Here is a 12,294-nt window from a genome sequence, read left to right on the forward strand (position 1 = left end):
ACTCGGCAATTTTGAAGGCGAGCGTGAAGTTGTGTCGGCGCTTGTCAGGCGACAGCTTGGAGTAGTCGAAGGCGTCAGGCAGGAAGTGGTGCAGCAGCGCGCAGAACGCCAGCCCGTCCGCCCAGCTCGTCGAGAAGTTCTCCAGCTTCACATTCTACACACAGACAAACACTTCCTTAGTCATCAACAGTTACATAAGCTTTTGAAGTGAGGAGACAATTCTTCAGATCATAAAAGGGATCTCATTTTACAACTCTTTCTGTATTGCTATTTACCATATCGGTCGATGTTGTAGTCTATATTCTGAAGCTAATTCAAGTATACCTCTAAGATGGTAGATGTGCTTTTGACAAACTACAGGGTACAAATCGTGTGATTTGGGATTTGCTAATCTAAGAATTATCTACAGGGGTACAGTGATGTTGTTACTTAAATGTTTATTGACAACTTAAGTTTTCTAATTCCACCCTTATTTACAACTGTATATTTTTTTTGTATTTTCCAAGGTACGAACACAAATAACAAAAAACATGCATTAACCAGGATATTCACACTTCCATAGATGAATTTCAATTATAACAATAAAAACCCATGCTTTTTAATGTAATTTTAAAATTAGTCATTTTTGGTTTGTTATAAAATCCATACTTGTCACATAATTACGAATTATATGTAACACATTGCTTCCAAATATTAATTTATAATACAATTACGATATACATAGTCCATGTATAATAAGTATGTATAAATATGATACAGTAGTAGTTCAAAACCAAAGTAATACAATTTGGTCTTTTATGTCAAATGGATATAAATAAAATAACTAGTGAATAACACAAGGTACATAATATATACAAGAAAGTAGCAGCCAACATGAAGCGATAAGAGAAGCGTGGAGTATGAGTGGTGACGTCATCGACGTGTGTGTTAATACTAGGTGCGCCTGCGCAGCGGTCGCTAACAACATGCTACAACTCGATAACGCGGTTAAGTCCGTTAAATTCGTCTGCCCAAATGTCTGAGGCAAATGCAAATTTTAAAACATTGACCTCATCTCGTACCATCATTAACAGATAAAATATGCATTTGCCAAATCTTACCGCATCTAGAACCTCCCCAATACGTGTATTTATTTACATTAGCCTACATTATCACAAACCATTCAAAGATTAACAAATATAGTGTATCAACTTAGAATGCTAGTTTATGTCTAGCTAGGTGTCGGTGTGTACGTGGACGACATGGCAGCAGACAGACGCAGTGGGGGTGTTGCGTGCGGCGGAGGGCGGGAGGTGTGGAGTGTACCTCGTAGTCCCGGGTCTTGTCGCGACACCACTGCAGCAATCGCTCTTTAATAGTGACGGCGCTGGCTTGCAGCGCGGGGTCCGTGAACTTGAAGTAAGGCTGCGCCGGAGAGCCCGGGCTCTGCGGGGTCTGGGGCGAGCTACAACCGGGCACGCATGTTAGTCACCCGCCTCGCCGACCGACCGAGCCGGTTAGTTCGTCGACGACCAAACTATTAGTTCGTGTGTCACATCGTGTGCTACGGAACGCGTGTGCTATTAATGGGGGTCGCTGGTTATTTACAAGAACGCGTGCTGATCTCATGTCAACTCATGTCAACTAGATGTCAAGCCATCAGCCGAGCTTCGTTCGTGACGTTACTGGATGTTCTCATGACAGGGTAAGTACACACGTGCGATTATTAACAGGGGCATGTATGTACTTAGCCTTATGCTTTCGGAAAAAAATGATTATCGTATAAGCGACTAATATACATGTTATATGTATGCATATCATTAACTTTTAATATTTACTTGTATCTAATCCTTATTCGTATCCACAGATATGGCTGCCAAAAATAAATAAAATATACTGCATTACATAACTTATGAAGCGAAAGGATCTTATACATAAAATATAGTACTTGAATGGTATGGAGTCTTAAGTATTGGTCGTATTTTCATCAAGTAGCATGTTATAGTCTGAAGTAGTGTGCGACGTATACTTTGCCAAGTGCAAGATAGATAGGTACTTACTTGGGACTGTTAGTTGAATTTTGTTTTTCGAGCTGCCGGAACTTGGCGAACGGCGACACGGGCTTGGGCGCTGGCCTGGTCATACTCTCTATCACTGTGAACAATTATACATTAAGTCGCTGCTCGCTTATATACACATATCGTAAATGTTAGAGAACATGGCCCAAATACCTTTAGATGTTTTAGTTGTGGTAGTGCTAGTGCTAACAGTTTCTGACGAGTTCCTCCTCACGCTCGATGTCACAGTTACTTCCTCTTCCTCTGCAAACAATACATTCTGATTAGTTTGCTGCGTTGGACATAGACGAGACAAATCTAACACTAACTCGAAACACTTGGAAAACAATCAGCAAGACAGTACAACGATAACCTAAAAGCTATTAGTCAAATAACACGGTTACAGGGCGCGGATGAAGATGGTACGGAGGTTACGAGCACATATGTACATCGACGTGATAGCGCGGGCGGGCCAGGGGCCAGACGGAGGGCCGAGGGGGGCCGGGGAGCATGCGGGGCACAAGCACAGACCCACACACACACGACTCACGCGCGTCTCGCTCGTCTCCCGCTCCTAACTAGTGGAATGTTGCGACGCTACGCTACGCGAGCGCCGACACCAGGTCCTCGAACGCGTCCTCTGTGTTGCTCTCGTCCAGGAACTGCAGCTCCGACACCGTGGGCATCGTGCGGCTGCGGCCCAGCGAGTACGCCTGCGGCGCCGCGAACGACTGGCGCAGCGCCCGCGGCCGCGTCGAGCCCGCTGTCGCCGCCCGCGACGTCTGCTGCTGCTGCTGCCCCGAGAAATACGCTTCCACAGTTCGCTTCTTTTCCGTCACTTCCTCGCGAGCGATCCCACCTTCGTACAGCTTGGGCACGGCTAGGAGGTGCATTGATTTGGCGCGGGCTACAACTCGTCGTGGCGAGGCCGACTTGGGACTAGCGACCATCTGATGCCACGAGCCCGACCTGCTGAGCGGGTTGGAACCCAGGCTGCCGGCAGACTCGCTGGACAGCACAGACTCGCGGGACGCGGCGAGCGCGCCGGGGGACTGGGGGGCGTGCGGGGATGCGGGCGCGAGCAGGGGGGAGCGGCCGGTATTTACAGGGGCCCGTACCTGGGACCTCGCCGTCTCGCGTTTTTTCCGTTCGATCTGCGTGAGGACGTCGTTTTTCGGTGACGAGAACTTGTCGAGCGCGCCACGCAAGCTGTCGGCGGCCGAGCCTCGACGTCCCTCGTCGTTGCGCGTGCGCACACCTGTCGTGATAGTCGCCGCGCCTCGCACCGGGCCGCGCATCACACGGGTCACCACGCTGTCGTGTTCTGTCGTGACCCCTTCGTCTACACCATTAGTGTATGGCACGTCACCATTCTGATAGGTGTGGGGCGATTCTGGCGCATTGTTAGCTCGTGGTGAGTAGGGGCTGGCGGGGCCGCGCGGCTGGTGCGGCGAGGCACCGCTGCGGAGTCTGTCTGTGTCATTTGTGACAACATCTGGCAGGTAATCCACCTTATGTGCGCGAGCTTTCTCTATGTCTGGCGTGCGTTGCAGTGGGACAAACGTAGAGACACCACTGGAAGGCGTGTAGTCAGTGATAGTGTAGGCAGGCGGCGCAGGGGGTTTTCGTTCTATGGGATCACTGTGACCGTTTATTGCTGTTTCTCGACGGTTCTTTTCACGAATTTGCTTCTCATAGAACTCAATTTGTAATTTTTGCGCATCAACCTTTGGTAGATACGAGTCTTGCACTGGGAATTTGGTGTCATCCACTTTACGCACGAGTTCTGGGGCTGAGAGGTCATTCTGACTGGGTATCGTCTTGACCGGATAATTTTGCATTTGCGGGAGTGCGTGAGTCGGTGGTGCGGTCGGGTTAAACGCGGATGGCCTTTCCCGGTAAGGCGGAAGTACGGGATCTGGCTTATTGTTTTCAAACTTCGTGGTAGCCATATTAACTACCCTCTTTGGTTTTTCCGTGTCAGTGGCCCAAGGTTTGCTTGGCACAGGCGGGCTTCGAGCGATAGGCACTGGGTTTACCGGGAACGCGGGCGTATGGTCGACCGTGGGTGAGGTAACGTTCAAAACGGAAGGAGGACTCCATATGTATGCAGGTGCTGCCGTTGGTGACGTCACTTTAGCTGGAGGTTTAAACGCGGACATAGGCGCGTGAGAGAACTGATTTACAGGTATGGGTCTCGCGACGAATGGTTTAACAACGAGGGGTTTTGTGGGAGACTGCGGAACCGGTGGATGCGACGGCGGCGCGATCGGTGCGGTTAGTGCTGGCGGTGCTGGCGCCGGCGGCAGGATGGGTGCCGACGACGGCGTGATGACGGGCGCGGGGCGGTGCGCGGGCGCGTTAACCGGCGCGGATGGCGGAGGGAGGGGATGTTGCACTTGTCGCGGAATTTGCACGCGCATCGGTTCCCTTCTTTCGTTTACCCACGGGGGTTTCACTATATCATTGTTACTTCCATTGAAGAACTTTCTAGGTCTCGCGGCAGCTGGGTTCACCGCAGTCTCATCTGCTGTGCGCCAGAAGCGCCGGGCAGATGACGCACTGGACGACCTGCTGTTCGTACTGTTGTCCTCGCGCTCTCGACTCTCAAATGCGTTCTTAATATTTCCAAACCTGCTGCTCCAGTTGGCAGGGCCAGATACGCCAACTGCCTCTCGGTCAGCTGCCTCGTTCTTCTTCATAAAAGCTACAAATTTCCTATCATTCTCTGTCTGGGGTCTAAACTCCGGTACAATAGGATGAGGAGATGTTTCGTCATCATTGTCGCTGTCCATGCGGTACCCACCGAAAGGCCTACCTATATCGATAGTATTAGCGCGTTTCATACGGAGGCGTTTATTATTACTACTCCCGAATCTATTAAGTGGCTTGGAGTCATCCTGCGTGGCGGTTGGTGGTGCCGCGAAATTATAAGTGGGCGGAAGGGGCATGTATAATGGGGCACGTTTTGGGTCTTCGCGCTTAAATTCCTTTTGTTGTATCTGTGGCGCTGTCTGTACGGGGGCGCGGCGAGGTATGTTTTCCTTCTGTGCATGTGAATCAAATTTGTTAGCCATAGCTGCTATGCTACTCTTGGAATCTGAGGGGCGCCGCTCCATGCGTGGCTGAGGCTGGTACGTCTGATGAAGTGGTTGGGGCTGATACAGCAGCTGGGGTGCGTGCACCGGCTGCGGTTGTTGCACTGGCGGGGGCGGTGGCGGTTGTTGTACCTGTGGTCGCGGTTTTTGGGGAATTGGTGCTTGTTGGTGGGGTTGGGAGTGTTGGCCACCCGCATCCGCGACTGAATGCCGATAAAAGTCGGGTTTACGAGTGGTCGGGGCGCGCTTCTCTACGACGACGTTAGCGTCTCGGTTTATTTTAGGTGCTTCGTAGCTGACGGAGTGCGCTACTGGCGTGGGTTTCTGTCGGGATGCCACCGCATCGTGGTAGCTAACGGACTCGTCAACACTTTGTTTGCGTTCTGGGGTGGAAGGTTCATCCGTGCTAGTCGCCATGGAGGCTGTGGAGGTGGCGCCGGAGGAGGAAGGTCCCTTGGCACCGAGCGCCAGCTGGTCGCGGTCTACGAGGCGGCGCGCCTCCTCGAGCTCCTCGTGCGTGACGCCGACGGTGTGCCGGGCGGCGCGGCTGCGGCGGCGCGGCTTGCGGCGGCAGCCGTCCAGCCGGTCGGCGGCGTCCAGCGCGTCCTCCAGGCGGTCGGCGAGGGACAGCAGCGCGCGCGCCTGCGGGTGCTCGGTGGGCGGGGCTAGTGCGGCGCGCAGGCGGCCCAGCGAGCGCCGCACGTCGGCCACCACGTCGGCGGGCGCGGCGCCCAGCCCGGCCAGCAGGCGCTCGCCGCCGCCGCCCAGCAGCCCCTGCAGCAGCGGGAGGAGGAGGGACTCACCGCGACTGTCGCCGTCCGCGCCGTCAGCTTCACCCGCCGCCGCCAGCGCCTCCGTCACGGCGCTCGCGCATGCTGCAAATAATTTACGTGCACAACATCAGCTTTTGTTCAAATTATAACAACCTACATGCCTACTCAGATACAAGCAGTAATTTTATAACTTGACATTTATAAATATTATATTTCTAAACTGCCGACTGGTGTTTACCTTCTTGTTCCGCCATTAGTGTTCGGATGCGCGCGCGCAGTCGTCGACGTTGCTCGTAGTCGTTGCACTCGTCCAACTGGAATTACGGTATGAAATTAGGTAAACAGAGAAAGTTATGATTTTATGTGACAACAACTAGATGATTACAACTTATATTTAATTTACCATAACACATGTACCACTAGAATAATTTACCTTTTAAAATACATTTTATAAATTATCGATTATTCATGTTATCTATCGGTAGGTACTAATTCAAGTTTTACAGTCGACCCAATTAGGTACAAACCAACTCACGCATAGCTCCTGAATCCCGCGCAACATTACAACTATCCTGACACACTCCTGTTATTCAAATACTACGAGACGAGGTGCGCATGCGCACTGTTACCAGTATCACCAGTGCGCGACAACTGTGTGCTCAACGCCTGCAGTGTTTGCCCTGCGCTTACGCAGATAAAGCTGTGTCTACACTCGTGACAAATGTGGAGCGCTTTGCTTTTTATATGACAGCCGTAAGAAGATGAGTCAATAAGGTAGGATCTGGTTTGTTCGTTTACAAATGCAATGCGTTATCTTTTTCATAGAATTTAGTTGTTTTGTATCGTCCTCTATTTAGTTTTTGTCTTTACAATTAAAGTTCTTGTACAGTGAACTGTGTAAGGATGATTCATAAGTACATAGAATACATACTTTTACTATTGTTCAATTCGTTATGATTTTACCTAGGGAAGTATTTACTTCATATTAGACAGCGAGTTTCCAAAATCATGTTTTACAAATTGTAGCGATTATTTCATCATTGATAATTTAATTGGTCAGGAAGGTAGGAATCATAATATGAATTAACTCATGAAGTGTGTGTCCACCGCCTTAGTTTTCTGCACGAGTGGTCAAGTTGTCAATAAGTGACGTTTGTATTGCGGGCGCAACCGGTTCGAGTGCCGGGCCGAGCCGGAAGCGCAAGCCGGAAACCGGAAGTGATTTCTGCCCTCATTTGCAGTGCTTTGTTGTCGACCCTATGATTTGACAACGTTTGCTCATTTGTACGTGAATTGCTATGACTAATGCTATTTTAATTTGAATCTGGTAATTATCTGTGAGTAGCTATACATACCTATTATACTATAGCTATGTACACATGTGAAAGTTCTTACAAATCATTACTGAAAGAACTTTGCCCATTAAATTCTGAGACGCCTTGCTAAGCCATCATACGTTCATCACTATATCACCGTGGGAAACCGCGTTATGTTTCACAACACTAGTGCGTAAGCCTCGGTGTCCAGTGTCGTGAACTGATGTTCCCATGCCGCGTCAGCACTACTCGCTTTAGTCGGCTTAATGCATAAGCGATTTGCGATTTCATATTCGAATGGACTAGAAGGAGGAATTGTGAAGGGTTTCCTCTCTGTTTTATTGGGCTCCTTTTTTTAAATAAATGTTTCTGGCTACTGGCTATTTTCGATGTTTAATATATAAATAATAAAATGTTTTATTATATAGACATTGAAACTGACCAGTAAATGCCATCAGTGGCGGCGTAGCATCGGGTGGCACCCGGGGCGAACTACCTATTGAGCACCCCCGTCTTGAACCGTATTGAACACCATCGTTCATGGTGCTTTTTGCTAGGTTTAAGTTTTAAAAAACGGAGAAAAATCACTGCAAACTTAGGGGTATAAAGCGCTAGCGAAGCGACCCCGTATTTTTTGAGTTTTGGGACTTAAAAAACTCAAACATGTTTTAAAAAAACCAGCGGTAAGTGAAAAAGCCGCGAGCGTAGCGAGCGCGAAATTTTTCAGTTTTGGAACACTAAAGTCCCAAAACGAGTTGAAAAGGAACCGCTGTAAAGTGAAAGAGCCGCGAGCGTAGCGAGCGCAAAATTTTTGATTATTGGACGCAATGATACCCAAAGAATTTAGAAAAAGCACCCTAAAGTGAAAAGCGCGAGCGCAGCGAGCGCGAAATTTTTGAGTCTTGGGACACAAAAGTATACAAACAAGTTTGAAAAAAAAAACTGTAAGATGAAGAAGCTGCGAGCGTAGCGAGAGCAATTTTTTTTAAGTTTTGGTACACAAAAGTTCTCCGCCTCCTAAACAGCTTAGATATCGTCAGCGTAGAGTGTCAGTTGTTTTTGCTACATTGGTGTTTTAACTTTTTGTTCGATTGAGGACTCAAAACGTAAGCGCAGAATAAATCAGAAATGATGAGATTTTTTTTCTATCTTTGAATTAAAAGCAAAAATAAACAAGAAAGAGAGGGGTGACAGCCGGAATGGCACCCCTCTCAGTGCTCGACGTCTCGCTCATGCTGCATGTTGTAATTTTGTTTGAATATCGTGCACTGGTAGTGAACCCAGGCTTTGCAGATTAGAATGGCACCCTCAGTTACTGTTCTTTTCTGCCCGCGCCATCCTAGTCTTGCAGGTATGTGCCGACCGGCGCGAGCAGGCGCAGGAGGATGTCCTGTCCCAGTGGAAGGATAGACTGGCGGCGCCTACTGCTGGTCATTGGACTGCGGCGGCAATAGGGCCAATTCTCGAAGAGTGGGTGGGAAGAAGGCACGGAGTGCTGTCCTTCCGTATCACCCAAATTTTGACCAACCATGGTTGCTTCGGCTACTACCTGCATAAGGTGGCTAGACGGGAACCTACCCCCGTGTGCCACCAGTGCGGTAGTAGCCCAGATACAGCGCAGCACACCATTGAGCTGTGTCCCGCCTGGGACGAGCAGCGCAATGCGTTGGCGGCAAATACCGGACAGGACTTCTCGCTGCCGAATTTGGTGAGGGTGATGATCGACAGCGAGGCCGGCTGGAAAGCCATAGATACCTTCTGCGAACAAGTAATATCGCAGAAGGAGGCGGCGGAGCGGGTCCGTGAGGCAGACGCTCATGCGGACCCAATTCGTCGCCGGAGGGTAGGCAGGCGTCGGACGCGTTACGCCGCCCAGATGCCGCCCTAGCAGCAGCCAGTGGGTAGCAGACCGGGGAACTCCTGCTACCTGCATTGCACGAGCTGCTGCTGAGATGGATCGCCAGTAGACGGAGGCGACCAGCCACTGCCGAGAGGTCACGAAAGTCGTCTTTGGTCCTCGTGGCCCCTCTCTAAAAGGCAGAAGACGGCACAAATGCTGAGGTTTTTAGTGGGTGCAAGCCCCACATAACCTCACCGTCTCCCCGGGCGGTGTGTGTATGCGTCAGGCATTTTCCTCAGCTGAAACAAAAAAAAAAAAAAAAAAAAAAAAAAAAAAAAAAAAAAAAAAAAAAGTATGTGCCGACCGAGATGGCACCCCCCGGAACGTGGCACCCGGGGCGGACCGCCCCCTCCGCCCCCCCCTTACGCCGCTACTGAATGCCATATTAACACAATTGAAAGCTTTATAAACATACTGAGAGCGTCACCTAAGTTGGATTAATTTGACTAACTGTTATAAACTCCAGCTTGCAATCAGACATGTTTACTATTTCATAATTATTCTTTTCGCCTAGCTTCTAACTTGCACCACACGTGAAGCCTGCGCACACGCAGTAGTCGCGTCAAGATTCACGCGGCGCGATGCGCGTGAGTGGCCGCGCGGCGACACCGTGAAAGCTACGGATACTTTCCACGCAATGATTTGACGATATTATGCGTATCGTGTTAGACTTTTAGATACCTGAGTAAATCAATCGTCAATTACAGCGGAGAAAAAAGTCGAGTAAGTATTTATTTAAGTTTTAGCGAAAATTGATTTGTTGGTTCGTAAAAAACATCTGTCTAATCAAACATTAGAATTGTTCATTTAATCTATAATTTAATTTATGTCACCTTTATTTTAGCAAGAACAATGGAGAGATATTTATTGTTCGATATTTACAGAAATAATATATGTAACCTTAAATTCAGTAAAAAATAATTAAATTAAATCGTCAATAATTAATGTCAACAGTCTGCGCAGGAGTGGAAGCAGCAGCGTTAATGGAAACCAGTAATTGAAACGCGATTAACCGGTGTTGAGTCAGCGGCGCCGGTCAATGAAAGTCGTATGAATGGAGACGCGACCGGTAGGTAGGTACCTGTTAGTGACTCACGCGCCATCGATACGGGGATCAACTGCGATCGGAAATCAAGGATTTGATGTTTACGCAAAACAAGAGATTGAAGATTGTCATGTGAAAACAAAAAAATGATTTCAGAGACTCTATGGTGGACATGGAATGTACCAAGTAGGCACCTGTTATTTCCATGTTTGTGTTTACTACTTACAACTTATATTTTTTGCAGCCGATGTCAACGATAATCTACCACCATTACCGACATTAACCGACGTAATAAGCTTTCTAATAACTTTATCCGGTTAAACTTGAAACATAATAGAATCGAAGGAGACAGGAAGTTCGCAAGTTCAAATCGCAAGAGCGTTCACAAGTTGGAGAAATTCATAAAATCATTCAGTCATAAAATGGCGTCATATTGATGAGATAGTAATAAAACGTGTGACTCACGAGTTTCCTGAGAAGACGCTCGTCCCAACACTGGTCGACGTCGAAGTCCTCGAGGGTGCTGGTCTGCGAGCTGGTGACCTTGCCGCCTCCACTGCTTGTGGTGCGAACTGTCTCCTAAGGGACAAACAGAAGAAAGCTCATTAGATTCAATAAAACAATGCTAAGAGGAGATTTAGAGGCCGTCCTTTCATTTGACCGATATTCGCTTCTACATTAAGAAGACCGTGAAAAATACATTTTTAAGATAAAATTATTAATTTTCCTAACCTTCGAACCGTGACTCACGCTACATCAATGCCATAGTATTGCAAAACGAAGATATTTTCACGGGAGAACAGTGACATCTCCCAAACAAATGAGAAATAGTTCCACCTGACCTTGCTGATCAGCGGCCGACGGCGCAGGCGCCTGTTAGTTCACATCGCTGTCAATGAATCATTAGCTGCTCTATTTAGAAATGCTGACAGATCTTTCACTTGTGAATTTTAAAGAGCTTGCTGGTGTTTTGGAAGTTTGCAAGATCTGATCATCTCTCTCTGCCTTTAATTGTTGCTACTGGTTTATCAAGAACGCCGTTCTCCTATTTTACATAACTTGTAAGACATACCTTAGCTTGAGAGAGTGAATTAAAATTGATGTAACTAGACTTCTAGCTACATATTTTGATGAAACACTTTTAATTATAAATGAGAACAATGCTTAATCATGACTGACAACTTTATATTTCATCTTCAGCCTATCATGTCACTTAAATGTATTTCTTTTTTACTTTTCAATCTTAATTTCATTTAAAAACAAGATGTCTGTGGTTTCAGACATATATCACAGGCGAGCCAGCTGTTAGAGCGTGTTGCGATAAATTAAGAAGTTAAAGAATTTGAAAATTCATTGATATCAGGAGAGATGGCGGAGTAAAAGCAAGTTGCTAATTCTGTCCGGAGCGACATATGTATATGTATGTGTTACGTTACGGATTGACCTTGAATCGACCATACGGACAGGGCTGCCGTATAGGAACATTTATTTTATTTCATACAGTTTATAGAGATTTTATGGTGCTTTACGTCATCGCTGATTTTATGGTGGAAAATATTGAAATCCCCAAATAAACGATCTGGAAGTTGAAATCTATCAGATGAGATTTTAGACTGAATACCACCAGGCCAAAGTCAACCAAACCACCTTCGACAACTTGGTGGAAAACGTTAAGTATCGAAACATGGAAATCAATTGATGCCAACCCTATATAATTCTTCTAACGTAGTATTTCAGTGTTACGCTTGAATAGTTGTATCGTCTATTTCTGATATTTGCGCAACCACGCATACTTACACACACACACACACACACACACCTACAGTATGCTAACGACCACTACCTATGTCTTGATCATTAGATAATGTACGATACTGAACAGTTTATTACGTTACTAAACATTCACTTATTTCAGGAATCTTAAAAAAGTGTTGGAGCACTTAGCTCAGTTTATTTTCTAGCTAGTTTGGTTTAAGATAAATAGGTTCATTAGTTCTGAGAAATGTATGGTCAGTTTATAAATCTTGGTTTCCATTTACGTAGTTTTGATTTAAAGCAGAAAATAGTAACTAAGTATGATATCTTAAATGGTGTGGGCTTGTTGGTATTAGAAAAATGAATTTATA

General features: G+C 47.1%; 1 protein-coding gene across 6 annotated transcripts in view; it reads right to left on the reverse strand.

Annotated features, from left to right (window-relative positions):
* Positions 1-12,294, reverse strand: part of LOC124637665 — a 72,564-nt gene that overhangs the window by 1,073 nt on the left and 59,197 nt on the right. For 4 of the 6 annotated variants that reach the window (XM_047174282.1, XM_047174278.1, XM_047174281.1 and 1 more), the window contains 7 exons: positions 10,634-10,747; positions 6,146-6,221; positions 2,587-6,009; positions 2,211-2,300; positions 2,040-2,133; positions 1,306-1,444; positions 3-154 (listed from right to left, as the gene is read on the reverse strand). In XM_047174282.1, the coding sequence (XP_047030238.1) occupies positions 2,639-6,009; positions 6,146-6,221; positions 10,634-10,747 (3,561 nt within the window). In that variant the 3' untranslated portion in view covers positions 3-154; positions 1,306-1,444; positions 2,040-2,133; positions 2,211-2,300; positions 2,587-2,638. Of the gene's footprint in view, positions 1-2; positions 155-1,305; positions 1,445-1,817; positions 1,853-2,039; positions 2,134-2,210; positions 2,301-2,586; positions 6,010-6,145; positions 6,222-10,633; positions 10,748-12,294 lie in introns of all 6 variants that reach the window. The other 2 variants (XM_047174279.1, XM_047174283.1) reach the window with 2 other exon arrangements.

The sequence above is a fragment of the Helicoverpa zea genome, chromosome 16 (assembly GCF_022581195.2).
Source record: "Helicoverpa zea isolate HzStark_Cry1AcR chromosome 16, ilHelZeax1.1, whole genome shotgun sequence".
NCBI lineage: Eukaryota > Metazoa > Arthropoda > Insecta > Lepidoptera > Noctuidae > Helicoverpa > Helicoverpa zea.